The following is a 24,487-nucleotide window of genomic DNA, read 5'->3' on the forward strand; positions in this document are numbered from 1 at the left end:
TTTATCCACTGAGCTGGGCAGTGACCCAGCCCGATCTGTCCGGCAGACAGGTCAGCCTGGCAGCCATGAGGAAGGGGACAGGCGGCCAAAGACTGGGAAAAACTGTCCAAATAGATGATGCTGGTGGTCTGAACTGTGGGAGTAGCCAGGGGTTGGGTTTGAGAAGGACACTGACTGCTCAGGTGGGGGAGTCCAGGCTGACACCAGACTTCTGGCCTGGTTAATGGCACTCAAGGCATAAACCAGGTCATGGCACCTGGGGCGATGCCCATGTTCGGTGGAGTCAGGAAGAGGACCGAGAAGTAGTGACCTCGGCTAAGAGCGTGCTTGCTCAGCCTTGGTTTCCCACCTGATCTTGTGGAAGGGGTGTGAGAAGAGGGGTCTGCCGCTTAAGACAGGGCGAGAATTCTCGATCTCCTCTCCCCAGATGACTCCCCTCCACACCCCAGATTCAGGGAGCTCTGGGACAGAGCTAAAGGTGCGGAAGTCCAAGGCCTCCATTTCACAGCCGTGGAACCTGAGGCCCACAGAGGAAAATGACTTGCCCAAGGTCACACAGCAAGATTATAGAGGTGGCATCCTGACCAATAACAACAGATGCCCACACAAAGGCTGAGGCAGCCCACCTCCCTTAATCGGTGCTGAGAACAAAGCCCTCCTCTGGGCAGAAGTTTGTTTGATGCGGGGGGGGGGGGGGGGCTGAGATGGTAAGGGGTGGGGCATTTGTTTTAGACAGGGAGGGGTAACCTGGGGAGAAATTCCTACTTCTATTTGCCTATCCCTGCTCCAGCCCAGGAGCGGCACCAACCCACTTTCTGGAGTCCTGACCGACTCCCCGACCCCAGCTCCACGACAGAGGAGCCTGTGCAGACATGAAAAGAAACTGCCCTTCTGAGTCCTGCCAAACCCAAACAGGCTCCCATAGGCTTTCCCGCGCCTTGGCTGAATTTGACCATGAGCCACAGAACCCGCCTGGAGCCCAGGAGTCCGGACTCCAGGGAAGGTTTTGGCCTCCGAGCTTCGATGTTGGGGAGCCCTCCTTGTGCATTGCTGGGGTCTCTGGTAGTGTGTCTGACCCGGGGCCCCACAGCTGGAGCGAGGAGAGAAGGGAGAAAGTGACCCCGAAGGGTGTGGCATTGTTGGGGAGCGGTCTGAGATGTTACTGGAAAGTCAGGAAAGGAAGGTGGGAGCAAATGGCTGAACCTGTAAATTGGGAGATGGGCCCGTTGTGGGGAGGGAAATGGGCTTTCAGTCACTGCCGTCACCCTGTGGAGGCGGCTAAGAGCGTGCTAACAGCCCTTCTTGGGCTGTTCCTTGGGCAGGAGAACCACAGTCTCAACAGCCACCTGAGTTCTGGCTCCAAGGGGAGAGGAAGCCACCACTGATCCAGCCACCTGCTCATGGTCCCCAGGCCTTTAGGGACTGAAAGCCCCTATCTGTGTGCTTCTTGGTGATGGGATGTGTGATTGTCTGTGGTTGGGGTCAGGGCCTCAGTCTGGGCCCGGGGCTGGAGATGTGGTGACAGGGGACAGCGCTCCTCCGTCAGCTCAGTGGTCATGCAAGCTGCCAGCCTCTTCTGAGAGACCCTGCGTGTGGACCCCAGGACTCACAGGTGCCTCTGTGTCTGGGGGTCCTACCCTCGACTCGGCAGCCCCATGGCCAGCGTTCGCTGTGCTGCAGGCTGTGGCCCCTGGTGGTGGACACAGAGCTGGCATGGCTCAGTGGCGGGACCTCAGGGCAGCCGCTCTTGCTCTGTGAGAAGAGAAGCTCTTTCAGAGCCCAGCGAGCCTCCCACTCCTAAAAAGACCTGCCATGCTCTTTCTCTTGCCAGAGCTTTTCCAGATTTGTGTCTCAGGGCCTGGGTAGCTGGCACCCCACTGCACTAAGCCGCCTTGCCCTTTGGACACGTGTGTGGCCCAAGGCTCTGGCTTCTGGAGCCAGGGCCTCTGTGTGGAGTCAAGGTTGTGTACCATCGACAGTGCTCGCATGGAGGTGGGACGTCCCACGCGGCCTGCACTGTCTGAACACACCTGGTCTGAACCCGTTCCATCCCCCTGCAGCCCCATGAGTTGGGCACTGTTATCATCAACCCCATTTTTCAGAAGAGGACATAAACACTGACGAGGTGTTAGAACTGGGATTTGAACCCAGGCACGTGACTCCAGAGCCTGCTCTTAACCACCACCTAGGCAGCACCTTGTGTACATCCACTCTGAAGGCGGCAAGGACGCAATGCATCGTAGGGGGTACTCTCGGATCACTGGCTGTGGCTGTCAGCGGCTCTACTGGGAGTGTCCCAGCCCTAGGGACTGGCCCTATGGAGAACTGCACCCTCACTCTCTTGTGTCCCCTAATGCTCCGTGTCTGAGCCCTAGTGTTGATGGGAGAGGCCCCAGCAGTGGGCAGAAGGCAGGGTCTGGGAGCAGAGGTGGGAGCCATGTCAGCTGGCCCTGGGCTCTGCCATCTCTGTAAGCCAGACCTGGGGTGGGGGTGGGGGGAGGCAGCAGGAGAACCGAAGGACAAGCTGGGAGGGTGGGCTGCAAGGGGCCTCCCAGCCTGGGGGGTTTCTGCTGGCTGGGGTCTGGGTGAGTGCTTGGAGTCCTGCTGAACCATGGAGCCTGAAGTTGTGTGTGTGTGTGTGTGTGTGTGTGTGTGAGAGAGAGAGAGAGAGAGAGAGAGAGAGAGAGAGACAGAGCAGAGAGAGCAGTCCTGCCTGAAGAGGAGGGATTTAACCTGCTCTCAGCTGCCAGCTTTTCTATAATCCGGGCAGGCCCAGCAGGATCAGTCGAGCGGGTTTACTCATCTCTGATGGACAATGGATGAGGCTCAGGTCTTGCCCCAGTACATGTGTCCTGTCCCCTGCATCACCTGGGTCTCCTCATCTCTCTACCTCACCTCCCCCATCAATGTCTCATTGTCCACTGACACTCATCAGCCAGGTTATAATTTAGGTCATTTCTCACTTGTGACTGCTGAAATGAGGGTTGGCTTCAAGTTTAAAATTCAGTTTACCTACAAACAAAACCTGGGCACTAACCAGGTGACAGGGGCGATGTTTCATCTGCTGACTTAGAAGAACCTGCTGTTACCCAGCACCCTGGAATGGCATGCATATAAGGCACACATGCGGCGATGCATGCAGAGTCTAGAACAGTGAGTGGTGCAGGGTAGGCGGTGTGAGGAAATGGTGCTCGCAGGAAGTGGCCACTATCCCGTAAAGCTGGTCCTCCCTTTCTTCTCCTTGCTGCAGCATTTATGCTCAGCGCAATGCTCTTGTCCTGGGCCCTAAGTCACTCCCTTCTGAGGCGGGCAGAGATCTTCGCCCCTCTAGGTTCTACCTGGATTGCTGAGTTCTCTGGGTCTCTGGGCAACAATATCGACATCAGAAGTTACTATTATTTGTTGAGCCAAGCACTGGGCCTCAGAGAAGCTTAGAGCTTGCCTGTCTAACCTCAAGACCAGAGCTTCCAACCTCTCCGAGGGTGGGGTGGGCACATCCATCCACCCTCCCTGGTCAGATACATAGATCTTATCACAGGCAAATGTTTGCTGTCCGCCTGGGGCTCTGTGGGTGCGGGCTCCATCTGGCCCTCTGTCCTGGGAATCGAAATCCGTTTCCTTCCTTGTTCTGTCCTTCCTGCCTGGCATGGATGGTGACCCCTGTGCCATCCCGGCTGGCCAGGGTGGCCCCGAGGCCCAGACCGGGGGAGACAGGAGGAGGTGTGTTTGTGTCCAGGAGGGTTGAGAAAGGGCTGCTTGGAATTGGGCCCACAGCCTGGGAGGGGCGCCCAAGCCCAGACTGTTTTCTCAGATTCCCCTTCGGTCTCCGCCCCCGCCTCTGCACCTGTTGTGTTCCGATCATCCTGGGCGGCTGTCAGCTGTCACTGCTGGGGCACCTGTCCCAGCCCCAGAGGACGCCCTGTGGGCTCGCTGGCTCCGGTTTCCCTGCAGCTGCAGCACACTCTGTGTCTGGGAGTCTCTGTCCTCATCTCCACGCACACACCTCTCCTCCGGACTCCAGGCGGCAGCCTCCACCTCATCCTGGTTCTGGGCAGGAGAGAAGGCTTTGGAGGGGCAGGCTTTCTGTCTCCCATTCTCCAGTGCCAGGCCCAGTCTAACGGGGCAGGGAGGATGGCACTGACCCATCAGCTCAATTGTATTAGCCCTTGTCCTTCATGAAAAAGACATGACAGCAAACAGGAGCTCCCTGCCAGGTCCTCCCCAGCAGGGCCGCCTCCCCTCCCAACTGCCCTGTTTGGACAGCTCCAGATAGCAGTCCTCTCTGCCTATGAAGAGAATTATCTCCTCCCTTGGTCCAGTCTTGTCTCCCATGCCTTCCGCCTTCCGGTGCCCATACCTGTATGTTAGGCTAAGCACCAGAAGACGTTACACTGAGTTCAGGTCCTCCTGTTCTCTACCCACTGTGTGACCGTGGGAAAGTCTAACACTTACTAGGCCTCCTTTGCTACACCTGTAAAGTGGGAACATGGCTTTTTGGCCTGCCTGAAGGCAGTGGTGGACCCAGGGCTCTCCTGAGGCTGCTTTCCTTCAGAGATCTTGGAGTCTCTGATTCCAGCAGGTTTTGGGTTTTTTTTTGTCCAGTGAACTTGTTTCATGTTCTGTTCTGCGGTTGCTGGGTCTGCCCTAGACTAAGTTCTAAGAGAGGAGGCTCAGCCTGGAGATGCAGGTGCTGGGCTGGGGAACATGAATGAGATCATCCTGGGCGGCTGTCAGCTGTCGCTGCTGACACAGGACTCGTTGAGGAGAGAGGTGAGCTGGGTAGCCCACATAGAGAGCAAGATGGCCTCCAAGAGGGCAAGGGGTCGGGAGACCGGAGGTGACAGAGAGAGGAGGGCCTTGGTGGGAGGGTCGCAGAGCTGAGTGGATTCAGAGAGTCAAGGTGACAGTGGTTCCCTGGATAGGGTCAGAGAGCAGACACTGCTGGGGGAGAGCCAGAGAGAGGGCTTTGTTTCCTGGAGCCTGGCGGGGTTCTGTCAGACCACGTGCTCCCCAGGGACTTACCCAGTCCTGCTTTCTACCTCAGGCTTTGAGGTATTCAAGTCCCTGCCCAGCTCACGGACAGACGGACGGATACCTTCTGCAAGATTTCCAGGATGGGCCACCTATTAGTGGACAGGAAGTGCATTCTTATGCCAGTCTGCACTCTCCCTGCCTTCATTTAAGCTCCATCCCTGGGTTGTCACCCTTTGTCCCCTGGAAACCCCCTAGGCTCTCTGACCTTACATAGAACCCTTATGCTTCCTCAAAAAGAAGGTCTGTGATCCCTTGTCCTGTCTTCCCCAAGCAGGAAGTCCCCACTCTCGAACCTTTCCTGTCTAGAGTGTGGGTTCGAATGTCAGACAGGTCTGGGATGGAACCCTGGCTTGTCTTACATTCACTGTCACCCCTCGGAGCCCCAGTTTTGTAGCCTGCGGGGTGGGGGTGATTCTAATCCTGCAGGGATGTTGTGGGGCTGGGTGAGATTATGCGTGTGAAACAGCACTGTGCTGACACACGGCTGTGTTCGGTTAGTGGCAGCCTTGCTCAGAGATTCTCCATTCCCTTTACACAGGCTTTCCCTCTGGTCACGTCCCCTTTCGTTCCCTTTCCTCCTCCTCCTTTTCCACAGAACAGAACACTGAAATCATTCAACCTAATTCCTTGATCTCATCAGCATGGCTCCTGCTTGGGTCTCACTCACCAGTGGGTCCTAGTTGGCACTTGGTGAATGCTTTTTTTGTTTGTTTGTTTGTTTGTTTTTTTTGTGTGTGTGTGTGTGTGTGTTTTGTATTTTTCTGAAGCTAGAAACGGGGAGAGACAGTCAGACAGACTCCCGCATGCGTCCGACTGGGATCCACCCGGCACGCCCAGCAGGGGGCGACGCTCTGCCCCTCCGGGGCGTCGCTCTGCTGCGACCAGAGCCACTCTAGCGCCTGGGGCAGAGGCCAAGGAGCCATCCCCAGTGCCTGGGCCATCTTTGCTCCAATGGAGCCTCGGCTGCAGGAGGGGAAGAGAGAGACAGAGAGGAAGGAGAGGGGGAGGGGTGGAGAAGCAAATGGGCGCTTCTCCTGTGTGCCCTGGCCGGGAATTGAACCTGGGACTTCTACACGCCAGGCCGACGCTCTACCACTGAGCCAACTGGCCAGGGCCTCGGTGAATGCTTAATGAATGAATGAGTGAAGGAATGAATGAATGATGTGGGTTGGCGGTGTTCTTAGCTTTTCTCGTAACTGAATTCTTTAGCCAAATGGAGCCTAATGGGATGTCTCAGTCGATGAGAGAGGGAGTGCAGTGCTGCTGACACATCATCTGTGGAGGCCTGACCACTGCCTCGGGAGGTGACGGGGAGGAGACCCGTCAGACATGAGACCTTGCCACTTCCTATTTAAATTGGGGAAGTGGCTAGTGGAAAACAGGACCTAAGGAAGTCTGCTGGTAACCGCCTGCAGACGGAGGTTGTGTGAAGCCCGGGGGCTGTCTAGGCTGTGTCCTGTCCTCTGCTTCATTCTCATTCAGGTGACCAGAGGGAGGTGCCGCCCTCCTGAAAGGTTCCCGGTTGCTGAGCCCTCACCCTGCCCCCATCCTTGCTTAGTTACTTCCCCAAGTCCTGTTTCTGGAAAAGTATGTGCTATCAGTTTTATCTGAGATATTTTCTGAGCACTGGCCCTGGGCAGGCATGACGCTAGGCCCGAGGAGAGTGTGGGCAAGTCAGGGACAGGCCCGACCCTGCCGGATGCCCCTGCGTTCTCCTCTGGTGCCTGCTGCCTCCTCCCATGCATTCTCCACACCAGATGGCATGGTGACCTTTCAGAAATGCAGTCTGGTCTTGTTGCCTCCCTGCTGAAACCCGTCAGGAAAAGGACCAGGTTCTTCACTCTGCTCTTTGGGGTCCACCTGGTATGGCTGTCAGCGGCTCTACTGGGAGTGTCCCAGCCCTAGGGACTGGCCCTGTGGAGAACTGCACCCTCTCTCTCTTGTGTCCCCTAATGCTCCGTGTCTGAGCCCTAGTGTTGATGGGAGAGGCCTCAGCAGTGGGCAGAAGGCAGGGTCTGGGAGCAGAGGTGGGAGCCATGTCAGCTGGCCCTGGGCTCTGCCATCTCTGTAAGCCAGACCTGGGGTGGGGGTGGGAGGAGGCAGCAGGAGAACCGAAGGACAAGCTGGGAGGGTGGGCTGCAAGGGGCTTCCCAGCCTGGGGGGTTTCTGCTGGCTGGGGTCTTCAACCCACCTTGGCTTGCGCTAGAAATTTTCCCAGGATCCTCCTGCTGTCTCGGAGTTGTGGGTCTCACTCCAGTCACAGGGCCTTTGCACGTGTTGTGCTCACGCTCTGGAGCATTCTGTCCCCAACTGACCTGCGGGACACACAGACAGGCCTGCTTTACCATTGCTTGCAGGAAGCCTACCCTGAGTCCCCCAGAACCTTGCTTCTGTGTGTCCGGATACTATCCTAGGATTGTGATGATATTCCTTAGTGAGACTTTTTTTTTTTTTTGTATTTTTCTGAAGCTGGAAATGGGGAGAGACAGTCAGACAGACTCCCGCATGCGCCCGACTGGGATCCACCCTGCACGCCCACCAGGGGCGACGCTCTGCCCACCAGGGGGTGATGCTCTGCCCCTCCGGGGCGTTGCTCTGCCGCGACCAGAGCCACTCTAGCACCTGGGGCAGAGGCCAAGGAGCTATCCCCAGCGCCCGGGCCATCTTTTGCTCCAATGGAGCCTTGGCTGCGGGAGGGGAAGAGAGAGACAGAGAGGAAGGAGGGGGGGGGGTGGAGAAGCAAATGGGCGCTTCTAGTGAGACTTCTTGATCAATGTCTATTTCCCTCTGGACTCTTAAGTCCACAAGAGCCAGGGTCTGTCTGTTGTCGATCATCATTGCATTCCTAGTATGTAGCTTACTTAGTGTTTGGTACATGATAGGTGCTCAGTAAATGTTGGTTAACTTGTATTGTTGAGATGTGCCCAGGAGAAGCCAATGCCACAGCGAGGGCAGACTAGGACAGGGCTTGGGAGAGGCCTGGCTTGGGCTCAGAGGAGAGGTGAGCTCCAAGAAAAGGGGACTTCCTCTCTATCTAGGGCCCTGGGGAGGATCCCTAGAAGAGGTGCTGGACATGGGAAGGGGTGCTGAGGAAGGGCAGCCAGGTGTGTCAAAAGGCAGGCGGGATGAGAGGGACTGCCTCTGCCTCTGCCTCTGCAGGAACTGCCTTCAGAGCGGCCTCATTGTGCCTGCTTCCTCATCTATATAGACTGGGGATAAAAATGTGGCCTGCCTCTTAGGATTGTCATGAGGACTGAACAAGTTAATATGTGTAATGTGCTTAAAATTTCCAGGCACATAGTCGGGCCTCGTGTTTGCGGTTCTTGTGATTGTTTACCCCACAGAAAGACTTTGGGTTGTTTCCTCTTGGTCAGACTTTGACTTAACCTCCTTCCCCCAGAGGAACAGGGTGTGTGTGTCAGGGAGCGTGTGTGTACATGTACACGTGGTTGTTCCCAGTCGTGAGCCAGCTTGTGCCTGTGGAAAGGGGCAGCCTTGTGTGTCCCTGCTTTCCCCGGGGAGAAGATGGGGCGTGCCTCTGGTCTGGGAGGTGGATTAGCGTGCTGGGCTTGCGGCCACTCTTAAGTAGGGCCTGCACAGTCCTGGGGCTGATGACCCTAGATGCCCTTCCCCTTCTCCCCTTCTCCCCCCCTCCCCCAGACTGGGCTCAGGGCCCAACATAGCCCCTCACAGTGCCCAGGCCTCTGAGCTCCATCTGATAGGAAGCAGCCCCCATCGTTCCCACAGCTCCTTCCCTAGGCCTCCATTCTCTGCCTGCTGACCTTCCTTCCCCACCCAGTTCTTTCTCTAGGAACCCTGATCCTTAACCCTGAGGACAGAAGCTGGGGATGGCCAGGGCCTAGGAAGAGGAGCTGTCCTGTTTTCCTGGGAGAGGCCCCTGTCCTGCAGAGAGTCTGAAACTGTGGTATTGTCCCACAGACCTGGGCTTGAGTCCTGCCTCTGCCTCAGACCTGCTGAGTGGGCCTCAGGCAAGTTCCTGAGTCTCTCAGGCTCCCCCCCCCACCGTTTCTTTTCTGTAAAGTGAACAGAACGGTAAGTCCCTGCTGCTGGAGTGTGAAGCAGATCGTGCATGCAGTGCCGGTGGGCAGGGAGCACTGGGGCACCGTGGCTGCTCTCATCTGCCCCAGAATGCCTGCCTAGAGCTGGGGGCCCTGCCCTCCCACTGCCCTCTGCCCTCTCTGTACCCTTCCCTCTTCCCCAAGTGGGGGCGGCTGCACTCCACAGCTCTGGATTTCTCCAGAGACTGCGTGATCTGTGGGGATGTGCGTGTGTTGAGTGTGTACATTGAGAGGTGTGTCTGTGTCGGGGTGAGCGTGTGTCTGATGGGCATTCAGTGGCTAAGTGTGCACAACAGCGAGTGCTTGCGAGCGTCTGTGAGCCTGTTTGTGTCTGTACATGTGACATGATGTAGATGGCTATTGCGGTCTGTGTATATCGGTGTGTGTCTGTGTATGTTTATGATCAAAGGGACAGTTTGGTGTGGTGGTAAAAGTGTGGGTTCGGGTGCCAGACTGCCTGGGTTTGCATCCCAGCCTTGCCACCTCCAAGATGGGCCACCGCTTTATCTCAGTGTTTTCATCTGTAAGATAATAATCATGATGATGGCACCTGTCAGTACGACTGACCTCATCACTCGGCGCATGCTGACCGCAGGGGTTAATGCTCCTAAAGCGCTTGCAGCAGCGCCTGGGAAAGGCTTTTTGTTATTAAGCTCCACTAGCCAGATTGCAAGGGCCTCGAGGGCAGGGGCAATGACGGTTTTTGCTGCCGTGGTATCGTGGTATCCTTGCCTCAATTCATGTCTTCATGTAGTAGGTGCATAACAACACATGAATGGCTGGAGGCCTTGGTAAATGGTGAGGTTGTGTGTGTGTGTGTATTTAAAAGGTGTGTAATGGGAATGTGCATGTGTGTGTGCGTGTGTGTGTGTGTGTGTATGTGTGTGAGTGCTCAGGCTGGGGCATCTCTATCGCTGTCTTGAGCTGGTTATTTCAGGAAGCCTCTAGTCTCCTCCTCTTTATGTAAATAAACATGACAGATCCCATTGCCTGTACCAGCGCTGGGAGGTGGGGGAGGCTGGGGTGGGGGGAGCTGGGAGGCAGCGGTGAGCCGGTGAGCAGGCGAGCAGGCGGCTGCTGTGTGCGCGAGGGAGCGCCTGGGGGCGCGGGAGGGGCAGGCTCAGCCCTGCCATGCCAGCCGCCAACCACAGGGGAGGAGAGGGGGCAGGAGGAGGGGAACTGGCAGCCAGGGTGGTTTGGTGACGAGGCTGGCTAGCCACACGGAGGTGGCTGAGCTGCCTGCTGCCCGTGATGGGGGGACAGATCACCCGGAGCACTCTCCATGGTAAGGCCCCAGCTGATGCCTGGGGGTCCGCCCACCCCCAGCCCGGGGACCACCTGGGGAGGCCGGGGCTGAGAGGCCCTAGTGCTTGAAGGCACAGTCATCCCCCTGCTCCTCACTCTTTGGGGGACTCCTTTTGGCTAGCAGGAGCTGGGGTGGAGGAGAGCGAGGGGCTTGGCAGAGCAGGAAGAGGGGGCTTTCCCTAGAAACCAGTGAGAAGTCAAGCGGTCAAGTCTCCCCACAAAGTCTCCCTGTCCTCTTATCTCCCCAGGGGGCTGACAAGCCCCCAAGTGGGATGTGAAGTCCTGGGTGTCCCCCTTTCCCCAGGACTGAAGGAAAGCACATTTTGGCAGCTGGGGGGACTTGTTTGTGGGCCCTGAGATGTGGGCCCTCGAGGTTAGCACCGAGTTTCATGATGGAGCTATGGAGAGATGTGTGGGCACACGCCAGTGTGCATGAGTGTGTGTGCGTGCCTGTGCTCATAAGTGTGCATTAGGGGTGTCTGTGGGTCTGCACCTGTGCCGGCTGCTGCCTAAGCACATGGGTGTGCAAGTGACAGCTCCTGCATTGTCTGACCTCGGTTCTCAAAGCGCAGGGAGGTCAATGAACTTCTGACCCCTGGGGTTCATGTCCACGGTCAGACAGAAAAAACCGGCAAGCAGGTGAAGGGGCGGGAGAGAGAAGTGCCAGTTGTGTCCTGCACTGGCATAGGGCTCCTGCTTGCCCCACTCCTGTCCCCTCAGCCACCGGGCTCGAGTGTTGTGATCTGGGAGTAACATGGCTGATGTGGCACCAGACCCAGGAGGGGGAAGCCTTTCCGGGGACTTGGTTTGTCATTGCTGGGACCCAGGAACCGGGCTTCCTATGAGACTGGCTGGTGGCGGAACAGTGAGGGCAGGCCATGGCCAGCCCCGCCCCACGCCCTCTGTGCCCCTTCCTCCTCGGGGTGGCCTCCACCTGGAGCCCAGTGGGCACTGAGGAACCAGGAAGGGCACCGGAAGGAAGAAGGGGTGGCAAGCTGTGGCTAGGACTGCTGAACGGGTGGCTTCCCCCTTCTGGGCTCTGGACTTTGAGAGAGTAATTTCTAATTAAAAAATAAAGAGTCAAGGGAGAAGACATGGGAAGAGCAAATCATTGGCTCTCCTTAAAGGAAATGAATTTTGTCCTGGGCCTAGAGGGCGAGGTGGCAGATGGAAGGCTCTGCGGGACACGTAATCTGGAGACAGCCAGAGCCAGTGCCAGTGGCCTGAGCCCTGGCCCGAGACTCGGATTGGGCTGACACGCACCTGGCCCTGCCTACCTGCGGGGTGGGGGCTTCTCTCAGGGCCCATTGGCCCCTAGTGGGGCGGGTTGGCAGAAGGGCTGAGGCGGACTGACATTTTCCACTGGAGTCAGACTTGGGCAAGGCCGTGGCCTGGGAGGGACAGAAAGGCCCACAGACAGCTCAGGATGCAGCATACTGTCCTCCAGCTGCCTTGGAGCACAGGCTTCAGAGGGTGTGAGGACCCCCCAACCACCCCGTGGGGCATAGCCATCAAGAGCTCATGCACTGGAGTAGATAGACATGTTGTAGGGACGGCGAGTGTCTCCCTGAGCCTCGTGTCTAATTTGTCCGTGAGATTAACCCTAGCACCCTCTTCCAGGAGTGCTGGGAGGACTGCATGAGGCGATGGAAAGACATCCGTCCGTGGGGAATACCCAAAGGCATTCTGAGGCAGGGCCCTTACGTTCCCTCCCTCTCCCCCCGGGGACAGGGGGCTAGCTTGGGCGTGCTGAGAACTTTAGGAGTTGGGCATCTAGGCTGGGTGGCCCTTGGTGAGTGCTAGTCACATGTCCCATCCGCTGTGGCCCCCACCCCCTTGCCGTGGCAGTTGGGGGTTGTGGAGAGGGGTGTTTGCCTGTATCCACACAACCCCTTAACAGAACCCCTGCGAGAATGTCCTCACCTGTTCCCACCCACATCTGCATGTGCCCATACCTGTGCACGGCCATCCCCGTGGCTCCGGTTTTGCTTCCTTCCTTCTGGGAGGTGAGTTGGGGAAAGTGAGGGGTGCAGGGGCCTTGTTTCTTCCAGGGCTGCTCAGCCCGCAGCCCGACTGCTGAAGGCATGGTTATATAGTTTCTGATTGTCGTTTCACTGGCGCATTGGGGTTCGGATTGCTTCAAGCTGAGGATTTTGGGTTGCTGGGTTATAGTGAGCCCTGAGGGGGAGGTGACCGAGAGTGACACCGCACTGTTTGGGGGGGGGTTAGGGGGCTTGTGGAGGTGTCTTGTCTGTCTGTGTTTCTGGCAGATTGGGTATCTGTGTTTTAGGCTTCTCTGTGTGTACTCACGTGACGTGTATTTATCTGTATAATATTTAGGGATTGAATGTGGTCATGCCTGTGTTTCTATCAGTGAGCAGCCACATTTGTGGAACTCTGTGACATGTTCTTGTTATTCTATAGACGTCAGTGTTTCTGCATGAGTTGAGTGAGTGTGTGTGTGTGTGTGTACATGTGTGTGTGTGGCTGATAGTGAGGAGTCGAGCTCCTCTGGGACCAGCCTGGCAGGGGACCCATGGGAGAAATTAATTGCCACTTGGAAAATGGTTTTGGCACTTACATGCTTGATCTCTTTCATTGGGCAGATTTCCAGAGCCGCTCCCCCATCCAGAGAGCTGGATGGAGGGATAGGAGGAGCACAGAGGGAGGCGGCTAAATACTGGGAGCTCTCCCCTCCTCTCCTCTCCCCTCCTTTCCTCTCCCTCTCCTCTTTTATGTCCCTCAGTGTTCCCCCAAGGGCAAGAAAGTGACCCGATGTTGAAGGGTTGATGTGATGAGTGGATGACATGCCCATAGGCACCCAGACATACATGTCACCCCCAGGTTGGTCTCTGGACTAACAGACCCTAGATCCTGGGGTATAAGGACCTGAGAGATCGGTTCCCACTCTGTCCTGTCACAGACGGGGCTGCTGTGACCTAGAAGGAAATGGCTGGTGGCTCAGAGCGGAAGCCAGGCCTTGTTTCTTCTGCAGCTGACTCCCTACTTCTCCTCCAGTTCCTTCATTCTCAAACAGGCAGCGGGAGGGGGCATCAGATGGGCCGTGAGCTCTGGGATTAGCGCAGAAGGAGCCGCCTGTCTCCTGGTGGCAGCTCTGGAGGCTTAGGTCGAGGTGAGCCTGGCAGATGTGTCTGAGAACATATGTATACACATGTATCATACCCACTGTGGTTATGGGCTCCTGGAAGGCAGGGGTCAGGTTCACCCATCTCTGTATTCTCTTAACCCAGCCAGTGCCTGGCACACATGGGCAGCAGCGGCTGCCTAAGAGGGAAGAGTATGGGGTACAGGTCCCGGGCCTCTGGACCTCATCGTAGTTGGAGCTGCAGGTGGCCTGAGGAGGCAGATGAGTTGGAGCTTTCAGGGCCATTTCAGAAGATGTGAGACCTGAAAACTAGAAAGGCTGGAGAGGAAGGGTGAAGTGGGCTGGTGTCCACGCTGAGAGTCGGAATCCCATTTCTCTCTTAGTGACCATGTGACTTTGGGTCAGTTTCGTTATCTGAGTCTCAGTGTCCACTTCCATAACTTGGGCACATAAAATGTACCCTGAAGGGTTGTAGAAAGGATTGAGTGAGCTGAGGGGCCCAGGGTCAGCGTACCTATTGCATAATAAGTGCTCGGTAAATGGATGTGCTTTTGTGAGTTTCCACGGAAGCTTCTCCAGGTCTGCGTGTGCTTGCGAGTGTGTACACCACGTGCACCTGGCTGCCTCCAAGGACCAAGATTGCATCTTCTGCCTCTCCAGCCTTGGGGGGTCCCAGGACAGAATGCTTCCTAGGTGCTTCTGTCTGCCGTTAGACACACACTGGCTGTGTGTGTACACACATGTACACACGAGTGTGGATTTGTGTAAGGGGGACTAAGGGTGATGTCTGCGTGGTGTGTGGAGCTATGTGACTGAAACGTGCTCCCTCTCTTTCTCTCAGGCCTGGACCGGGGGCTTTGGGGCAGTGCTGGGAGGACAGGGAGAGGGACTTGAACCCCGGGTAGCTCCCATCTGGAATCCCCTTCTGGAATCTTGGGCTGGGAAAGGGGGAGGAGGAAGTCTGGTTCCCTCCCAGCAGCGAGGATACAGGGAGGCACAACTGTACACACATCTGGCTGCTGGAAATATCAGAGATTGGGATGTCACAGAGTGAGTGAGAGCAGGAGGCTCAGTGTGGAGGTTAACTTGGCATGGAGGGTGCCGATCCTGCTTGCTCCCTGCCACTGTCCTTTGCCCGCCTTGTCATCATGAATTTGTTCAGTTTTCCAGGGAGCAGCAGGACTTGCCATACGCGTGGGCATTCTGGGGGAGGCCATGGGGTGCTTAGATGGCCCCTATCCCTAAATGGCAAAGGTGTATGCTTGGGGGCTGCAGAGGTCCTGGGAAACTGAGCAAGGTGTGGTGGTCATGGAGGGGAGAGGGCGCCTAACGTGCTGGCCAGCTAGCGGCGGCCCAGTTAGGACACCTGCCCAGTGAGACAGACATGAGTCCAGCATCATCCCACCACTGACTAGCTGTGTGGACTCTGGGCAGGTTATTATCGCTCAGAGCCTGTTTCCTTATCAATATAAAATGGGACTAATTGATACTGTATTGTTGCATAACATATCTATTGCTGCATAACAAATTACCCCAAAAGTTAGTGGCTTAAAACAACATTTAATTATCTTATAGCTTCTATGGTCAAGAATCTCGACACAGTTTAGATAGGTCCCTCTAGCTTCCTGCCTTGTGAGGTTGCAGCCAAATTGTTGGCCTAGGGCCTACGCTGTGGTCTCACCTGAAAACTTGACTGGAGGGAGTCCATACCCAAGCTTACTCACATGGCTATTGGTAGTCCTCGGTCCCGCCTATGTGGGCTTCTCCTTAGGGCCATCTGATGACATGACATCTGGCTTCCCCAGAGGGAGCAGCCCCAGAGAGGCAAGAGAGAGTAACCATTACAGAGACCGAAGGCATTTTAAAAGGCAGTCTCAGGAGTGATGCCATTACTTCAGCTGGGTTCAGTTTGTTAGGAGCTAGTTACTAGGTCAGTTTCACACTCAAGGGAAGGGCTTGATTGCCAGGGCGTGAGTGGGGGGCTCACTGGGGCCATCTTTGAGGTTGCTTCCCATGATTCCTGCCTTTCAGGGGTTGGGAAGGTGAGGCACAGCTGTACATGGAGGCATCTGGTGCGGCGTCTGGTGCACAAGGAAAAAAATCACCCCTTGCGGCCTTCCTTTTCTCCTTTCTCCCACAGACAAGTGGGAGCTATTGAAGGTTCTTGAGCAGTCAGGCTGTCGTCAGGCTGGGAGTGTGGCATCTTGGTGTCAGGCAGTGAAGGAACTGTCCCTTTAGTCCTCTCTTTAATTTCTCCACTGGACACCAGAAAGGAAAAGGTACAAAGTGAGCACTCCTTGGACACTTGCCGAGTGATCAGTAGATTGAAGAATTGAACAATGACAAGTCATTCAGTAGCTTTTAGTGAGCACCTGCTATGTGCTCTGAGCTGGCACAGGGTAACAGCAGGAGAAAAGGCCATGTTCTCTGTCCTTGGGAGGCTCACAGTCCACCAGGGAGACACACAAGTAACCCTGAAGGCTTTTCTAGCCAGAGAGCAGCACTGAAGAACACAGAAAATGATCTGAGTGACTCTTCCCGAGCTGTCCCATGGGTGGCATGTCGCCTGAACCACTCTGAGTATGGAGAAGGCACGTCAATGCATTGCATGCAGGGGATACCTCGGGACATTTGGGCTTAGTTCCGTGGAGGACTCGGAGTTGAGAAAGGCTGCTTGGGTGCTTGATGCTTTGTAAAGGGGGTGTGGGGGTCGCTGGAGGTCCATAGCAGGGTCCCTAACCGAGCCTGGAAGAGAGACTTCTGGGAGGAAGAGGGGTCTACCATCGAGGCCTGAAGAATGTGTGAGAGAAGGGCGGATATGGGTGAGAAGGAGGAAGGTAGAGTTCCCAGCAGACAGGTGGGCTTGGGCCAAGCCTACGGGCAAGAAGCCAGGAAATGGGCCCCTTGACGGAATCCAGAGATGTTCAGATCTGCCCAGTTTTATAGTCCCTCCTCCACGCCCTCTCCCCACCTGCTCTCCCACCTTCAACTGGCTCCCGAAGCCTTTCCACCCTAGAGACCCTTGTTCAGGGCATGCATGTAAGCTAGTCTGAGTCAGAACCACCCTGGCAATCTGGGATCAAGGCACTGGGGATAAGATAAGACAGAAGTGTCTGGGCTGAAGTGAGCTTTCCTTTGGTGTGATTGTTACTTTTATATGGAAAAATAAGACATTATATTGGGGCCGGGTGTTCAAGTTTGTAAAATTCTTTCATATCTGTGAACCCAGGGGGTCCTCACAACAACTCAGAGAGGTGGGTAGGACAGCTATGATGACCCCGTTTTACAGAGAAAGACATCAGGGTCCTGAGAGGTAAAGTGACTTGCCCAAAGTCACACAGCAAGTTTGTGGCATGGTAAGGGTTTGAACCCAGGGCTGCCTGCCTCCCATGTTCAAACTCTTTGCTTTGCCTCACTATCCAGAGAGTGAGACAAGCCTCTGTCAGAAGGGATGCAGATGGTCATGCTAGCTCTGGCATCATGACGGGTTCAGAACAAGGTGATCCTGAACACAGCGAGAGCCAGCTGGGCTTGAAAGATGGCTGAGATTTGGAGAGATGGGGCAGGGAAGATAGGGGGCTAGCGGAATGGTGAGCAAAGGTGTGGAGGGTGGGACAGCACAGATTAATGTCAATAGCAATACTATTATATAATAACATTAGTTAGTAATTAGTAATTCTTAATAACTATAATTATATATAGCTATCATTATTGTTATAGCAACCACTTAATGGGTTAGTTTTACATATATTATTTCATGAAGAAAGTCTGTCATACCCCCATTTTACAGATGAGAAAAGTGAAGCTCCCAAAGGTCGCACAGTGACAGAGCTGCTGGGTTTGGAGGCAGCAGGTCTAGGCTCCAATCTGGGCTCTTTACTTCGGCTGGGTGACCTCGTCAAGTAACTTTTCATCTGAGGACCTGTGTCAGAGCGGCCCTGAGGGTGTATGAAGACACTGCTTGTTAAGCCACATAGAGTTTGGTCATTGTCATTAGTATTGCTCTGTCCCTGTCCCTTGGCAGCCCAGCTCAGCCCAGCCTGAGCCTCCGGGGCTCTGCCAGGATGGTTCTGGGGCAGAGCTTGGCAGGGGCAGTGAGAGGTCACTCTGGGGGCTACGTTGTGTCTGGGTGTCTCCCCTGGGACCCCCCTGGGAAGCAGGAATGTGGGCTGGAGCTAGTTGAGGGTCACCTGGAGGGCTGGCCAGGCTTGTGTCTGTCTGGCAGCTCATAAATGCTCGGGAGGAATGGGCTGGGGGTGGGCAGTTTCCATTGTGTCAGCATCAGCCTCGCCTGTGGGGGGTGTCCCCACTGTGGCTCTTGAGAAGCTTGTAAAGCTGTCGCTAAGTAGGAGGGCTCGCTGGGAGCTGTGCTGGGAGCCAGATGGCAAGCTTGGGGTTCTGCCCAGGACCATGGCCACTGGGGAGCAGTTGCACAGCACACAGGTCCAATATCTTGAGGCCACGTGCTGAGGCTGCTCCCCTTCTGGGACTGGCCAGCACCTCCTCCGCTAGCCTTTCCCCACTATGCCTGTCATCTTGGACTCGGGTGGGGGGAGGGGAATGAGCGCTAGTATTAGATGCTGAGTCAGGTAAAGGACCCTGGGCATGGGAAGACCAGGGTTCAAGTCCCAGCTCGTCCACTTAGTTCCTATGTGACCTTACACAACTTGGTCAACTTATCCATAGAATGGGGACCTTAAGGGCTCATAGTGTGTGTCAGAGTGCAGGGAGGGAGTCCTTTCGGAGGTATAGGAAGGAAGCCCTGCCCCCAGCTGCCGGCCCTTGGTATCTGAGCTGTTCTCAGGGTTAATCTCATTTTGCTTTCCTGCCTTCCTCCCCCCAGATCATAAGCCATCTGAGACAGAGGGGGGAGATAGCAGAAGAAGGGACAGCAGAGCTTGGGGAGGTGGTAATCCCCGGGCAGGGCTGCCATGTTGGACACCTCTGAGGACACCATTCCTACTGAAATCCGTGAGAATGGTGCCCCCTGGAGGCGTGCAGGGCAGAGCCTACATGGTGGCCTCACTCTTGTCCAAAGAGAAAGAATAGGCCTGGGCTGAGGCCACACAGCAGGGGGGACATAGGGGGTGGGGGGGTGGGGGCTGAGCCCAGGGTTGTTTACTTCTGGGCAGGAACTGCCAGCTTGGGGGCTGTATACTCAGAGATTCCATGGGGCCCAGAGCGTGGTGTACTGGAGGGAGGGTTAGGGTCAGTTCAGCTGGGGCTTGCCAAGTGACAAGTAACCATGGTCCATGGGCAGGAGATACCCAGTAGGACAGAGAGGGTTTTCACGTTGTCCCCACAGAAGTGGCTTGGTGAGAGTCGATCACCCAGAGATTTTGAGTAAAGAGAGAGGGGTCTGAGGACAGCTCCTGGATCAGTCCCTGTACCCAGGGCTGTCCTGACAGCCTCGGAGACCATGCTGTGGGTAGGCGGAGGCTGGCGCGGGACTTGGCAGGTCCAGGAACCAGCGAAGGTGCTTCACAGCTGCCAAAGCACTCTCCTCACACCCAGGGAGGTCAGGGAACAGCACGCTACTTCACAGATGTGGAGGGAGCTGCGGGATGGGAGTGACAGGCTGGACCAAGCTTTGGGGTCTCCTGTTCGGTGTCCAGATCCCAGCACTGCCTGCAGTGGGGTGATGAGGGCTGGCTTAGTCAGAGATTTCTGCCTCCCTTTCCTCCGTCTTAATGCAGACCTGGATTGTTAGTGTCGTGGTTCCTTTTGAGGTATCATTTACAGACAATAAAATTCACCGTTTTAAGTGAACAGTTTGGCGAGATCTGGTAAATGTGTAAGTTGTATAACCACTACCACAATAAAAGATCGAGCTTTTCTGTCACCATAGAAACTTCATTTTGCTGCTGTGTCTCTCTTCTTCTTCCCCAGACTCTGATCCTCACCGATCTATCGTCCTACCTCAGTAGTTTTGCCTTTTTTTGGACCGATGTAGCCTTTTGAGTCTGGCTTCTCTCACTTCGCATGCTTTCGAAGTTCCTCCTTTTTTTTTTTTTTTTTTTTCATTTTTTTTCATTTTTCTGAAGCTGGAAACAGGGAGAGACAGTCAGACAGACTCCTGCATGCGCCCGTCCGGGATCCACTCGGCACGCCCACCATGGGGCGACGCTCTGCCCACCAGGGGGCGACGCTCTGCCCCTCCGGGGCGTCGCCATGTTGCGACCAGAGCCACTCTAGCGCCTGAGGCAGAGGCCACAGAGCCATCCCCAGCGCCAGGGCCATATTTGCTCCCATGGAGCCTTGGCTGCGGGAGGGGAAGAGAGAGACAGAGAGGAAAGCGCGGCGGAGGGGTGGAGAAGCAAATGGGCGCTTCTCCTCTGTGCCCTGGCCGAGAATTGAACCCGGGTCCTCCGCACGCTAGGCCGACGCTCTACCGCTGAGCCAACCGGCCAGGGCGAAGTTCCTCCTTTTTGTATTGTGGTTCCTTCCACTTGACTGCAGAGCAGTCTTCATGGTGCAGACGCGCCAGATGTCCTCTGTCCGTTCGCCAGTGGAAGGACGTGGGAGTTGTTTCCAGTGTTTGGTTATTATCGATGCAGCTGCTGTACATGTAGGAGCTGGTCTTTGTGCACATGTGTTTTCATGGGTTAGTGCCCATGAGTGTGACTGCTGGGCTGTGTTGTGAGTGTTTAGCATCCTAAGGAAATGCCAAGCCATTTTCCACGATGGCTGCACTATCTCGTGTCCTAGCAGCTATGTGCGAGGGCAGTGTATGAAAACCTGGTTTGCGTGTCTGTGTGTTGGTGGTAATCCACATATCATGAAGGCAATATAATAGAATGCTGACGTGCTACTTGTGATGTTTATAGGTGGTTCATGGATGAACATCTTTTCCTGTATTTTAGCAGCTATGACCATATTTTAATGCACATTTTAAAAATGTGCCCAGCACACCAAACCCATGTTTTCTTGGCTATTACTACTGAATGGCCAAAGCACGGGCGCTGCAGTCAGATTAACTGGCTTTGGCTCCTAGAGCCTCTGCCTTCTGGCTGTGTGACCTTGGGCAAGCCACTCTGTCTCTCCGAGGTTCGGATTTCGGTAAAATGGTCTGGTAATGTCCCTCCCTATTCCCTAAGTTTGCTAAGAGGGTAAAACCAGTTAAGTGTATGTAGAGCTCCCAGTTCAGAACTGGCACATGTCAGCACTTGATAAATTGCTGCCATTATTATTAGATACGTGTAGCCCACGTGTGACAGGTATGTGTACATCCACGTGTATGAGAATCCAGGTGTGTGTGCACATGCACATGGAAATGCGCGATTCCTGGTCTCTGGGATAAGGGAAAGGATAAGTCTCTCTCCTCTGTCTTCTAGGGTCTGGGTTACACTCGCCTGTGCTCACAGGTGTATGTGTGCATTCATGAGCGTGCATTTTGAGGCCACAGGTCTGGGTGCACATCGTGCCTCCAAGGGACCAGGTTTCCCTTGTCCCCCGTCTCCATCCATTCTGCTGTCAGCCAGGGTGACTGGGCTCTTGCTGCCCTTGCCCATCCCACATTCTCCCCGTGGAAGGGGGGCTCTGGGGACGATACTTCTGGGGCTTGGGTCTCTGGCCCCTGGGGGTAGCCACCATAGTTGCTCAGAGCCATTGATTTCTGTACCTTTATCTAGGGCCCCAGGACCTCGGGTGGAATGAGTGGAAATAAGAGGAAGCGTTCTGAAAATCTGAGGTCCTGCAGTTGGTCCATGGATTGGAATCTGAGTGGAGGCAGGGGCGGGGTGGGGCATAGGAGAGGCTCTGCTCAGCTGCTGGGCTCAGAAGGTGTTTAAAAATTGCTTTATTGAGGTATTTTTGCCACACACTAAATCACACGTGTTTAAAGTGTACAAGTGAATGTTTTTTTTTTTTAAAAAAAAAGGCTTTGTTTATTTTACAGAGAGAGAAGAGGGGGTAGAATGAGAAGTATCAACTCATAGTTGCTTCACTTTAGTTGTTCATTGATTGCTTGTTGTATGTGCCTTGACTGGTTTCGAACTGGTGACCTCAGCATTCTAGGTTGACGCTCTATCCACTGTGCCACCACAGGCCAGGCTGTATGGGTTTTGACATATGTATTCTCTCATGAAGCCACCACCACGTTCTAAATAGTGAACACATCCGTACCTTAAACGCCCGCTTGGGGCCATGGTCATCCCTCCCTCTCCCCTGCACCTCCCTCGGCAACCAGTCTGCTTGTTACCACTGGAGCTTAGTGTGCGTTTCCTGGACTTGATGCAAACAGGACAAGGTGGAGGGAGAGGAAGGGTTTGGAAAGGAATAGAGGCGCCATGGAGTGTGTACCCATCATTTTTTTAAACTGGCTTATTTCACTCAGCATAATTATTTTGAAATTTGTCCATGTTGCTGCCTGTATCAGTGATTGATTTCCTTTTAGCGTTGGGTTGGATTCCACTGTATAGATGTACCACATGTTGTGTTTTCCTTTAAGCTTTCCTTTCTACATATGTATACATCCTTGAATAATATGTAACATTAGCTTTTACCAGAGGTGGTTTTTGAAATCAGGAGTCAAGCTGTGTCTGCCCCGTGGATACCTCTTCCAGGCAGGGCACCTGTAGCCAGTGCCACCCTTTGCCCTTCACCCCAACTGTCCCTTTCCCTGGAATGACCTCCCCTGCTCTGCACTGTCCAGGGGCCACTCAGCCTCTTCCAGGTGGCCTTCCCAGACTGTCTGGCAATTCCCAGACACTGAGCATTTCCAGCCCTCACTGCCTGATGGCTTTCAAAGCCCTTGGGTACTGCTTGGTGATTCCAGTCTTGTCCCCTTGATAAGAGCAAGGTGGCAACGTGTGCTGCCCCCACCAACCACACAGGCCTGGCCTGCAGGCAGCTGCTCCAGAGAGGCCTGAGGGCTGACTCACAGGCATCCAGTCAGCCCTGGGCCGGGGACACTGCTGTCTGTGGCCCTCTGGGAAGGAGGAAACAAAACATGCAAAGTGATGCAGACTCGGCCTGGACCAAGTCAGGGAATCCTCCCTCCTCCTGTCTTCCCTCCTTGTCTCCCTCTCCTTCCTGGAAACACTCCTCCCCTTGAGAGAGTGGCAGGCTTCTGGGTGGGCCTGACATTGACCGGGTTTTCTGCATTATTAAATTCTTGCCTCGAAGGGACCAAAATTTGAAACATCCCAGGCCTCTGTCATATTTTGTGGCTTTCTATTTCCTCACCCCGTCTTCCTCCTCCATGTTTCTCCTTGAGGTGATGGGTAGGAGGGGGCTCCTTTTCCTGATGGATAGTGCTCAGATCTTGGGGAGGCAGTGAACAGCCCCCCACCCCCACCTGACCAGACTGTGCATTAATGCTGCCCAGTGCTGCTGATACAGGACTCAGAGCCATTGCCTAGAGGCCCCATTGGGCCAGAGAGGGGCAGTGACTTGCCCATGGTCACGGCCAGTGGCGACAGACACCAGCCATCTGACACCTTGTCCTGTGTTCTTTCCTCTCTCTGCCTTGTATCCTGGACACCAGCCTCATGTGATTGTAAAGCGCCTTTCCCTGGACCAAGCCCTGACCCCTCCTCTATCCACTTCAGGGTGTGGTAAGCTGTCTGTAGAAGAGCTGTACTTCTCTGGCCAGAGGGTCTTGAGGCAGATCTGAGTTCTGTTAGGAAGCCTGGGTGAAGAGGCCACCGTGTCCAAGATGCAGACACACCTAGATCAAGTAGGAAGGCAGCCTGGGGTGGAAGGAAGTGGCTCTGAGGGAGGGGAGAGATGGGCGTGGTCCTAGGGCTGTGAAGCCTGCCCTGCCCACCTTCCTGGTCTCCAATGGCAGCCCCTTGGTCACCTGTTCACTGCAGCCCTGTCTGGTTGGTACAGTTCCAATGCCTTCTCTCTCCTCCTCCTCCCCGCCTCTAGGAGGCCTTCAGAGAAGTGACCTGCCTGCATGGCCTTTTAGCACTTCTCACTGCCTGCTCTGCCGACCGTTTGTATTGTGGTTTCTGTCCTTGTCTCATCTCCCTCCCTGGCCCGTTGGCTTCCTGAGGACTGGATGTCTAGGACAGGGCTTGGTATTCAGCAGATACATAAGAATATGTATTGCCTGACCAGGCGGTGGCGCAGTGGATAGAGCGTCAGACTGGGATGCAGAGGACCCAGGTTCGGGATCCGGAGGTCACCAGCTTGAGCTCAGGCTCATCTGGTTTGAGCAAAAGCTCACCAGCTTGGACCCAAGGTCACTGGCTCGAGCAAGGGGTTACTCGGTCTGCTGTACCCCCACGATCAAGGCACATGTAAGAAAGCAATCAATGAACAACTAAGGTGTCGCAATGAAAAACTAATGATTGATGCTTCTCATCTCTCTGTTCCTGTCTGTCCCGGTCTATCCCTCTCTCTGACTCTCTGTCTCTGTAAAAAAAAAAAAAAAAAAAAAAGAATGTGTTGAATAAAATAAATGATGGTGGTAGTGAGTGACAGTGTATGGTGGTGGCTGTTGGTAATTAATGCTAATTTGTCACAAAGTTTCGATGGTAGAAGGTCGATGGTGGTAAATACCAGTGAGAAACAATAAATGGTAGTATTTGTTGGTTGTGATGGTGGTGGCGGGAGGGGACAGGTGAAGGACAGCTGTAGGTGGTGGTGGCAGGAGGGGACGGGTGAAGGACGGCAGTAGGTGGTGGTGGCGGGAGGGGACGGGTGAAGGACGGCTGTAGGTGGTGGTGGCGGGAGGGGACGGGTGAAGGACAGCTGAAGGATGGCTGTAGGTGGTGGTGGCGGGAGGGGACGGGTGAAGGACAGCTGAAGGATGGCTGTAGGTGGTGGTGGCGGGAGGGGACGGGTGAAGGACGGCTGTAGGTGGTGGTGGCGGGAGGGGACGGGTGAAGGACGGCTGTAGGTGGTGGTGGCGGGAGGGGACGGGTGAAGGACAGCTGAAGGATGGCAGTAGGTGGTGGTGGCGGGAGGGGACGGGTGAAGGACAGCTGAAGGATGGCTGTAGGTGGTGGTGGCG

The 24,487-nt window shown here is 55.1% G+C and overlaps 1 protein-coding gene across 3 annotated transcripts in view; it reads left to right on the top strand.

Moving 5' to 3' along the window:
* NEURL1 (neuralized E3 ubiquitin protein ligase 1) overlaps positions 1–24,487 on the top strand; it is an 87,874-nt gene that overhangs the window by 39,940 nt on the left and 23,447 nt on the right. The window contains exon 1 of one of the 3 annotated variants that reach the window (XM_066238961.1): positions 10,209–10,398. The exons of 1 other annotated variant lie outside the window; for it this stretch is intronic. In XM_066238961.1, the coding sequence (XP_066095058.1) occupies positions 10,365–10,398 (34 nt within the window). In that variant the 5' untranslated portion in view covers positions 10,209–10,364. Of the gene's footprint in view, positions 1–10,208; positions 10,399–11,829; positions 12,425–24,487 lie in introns of those variants that run through there. One more of the 3 variants, XM_066238962.1, reaches the window with a different exon arrangement.

This window comes from Saccopteryx bilineata, chromosome 7 (genome assembly GCF_036850765.1).
Source record: "Saccopteryx bilineata isolate mSacBil1 chromosome 7, mSacBil1_pri_phased_curated, whole genome shotgun sequence".
Taxonomy (NCBI): Eukaryota; Metazoa; Chordata; class Mammalia; order Chiroptera; family Emballonuridae; genus Saccopteryx; species Saccopteryx bilineata.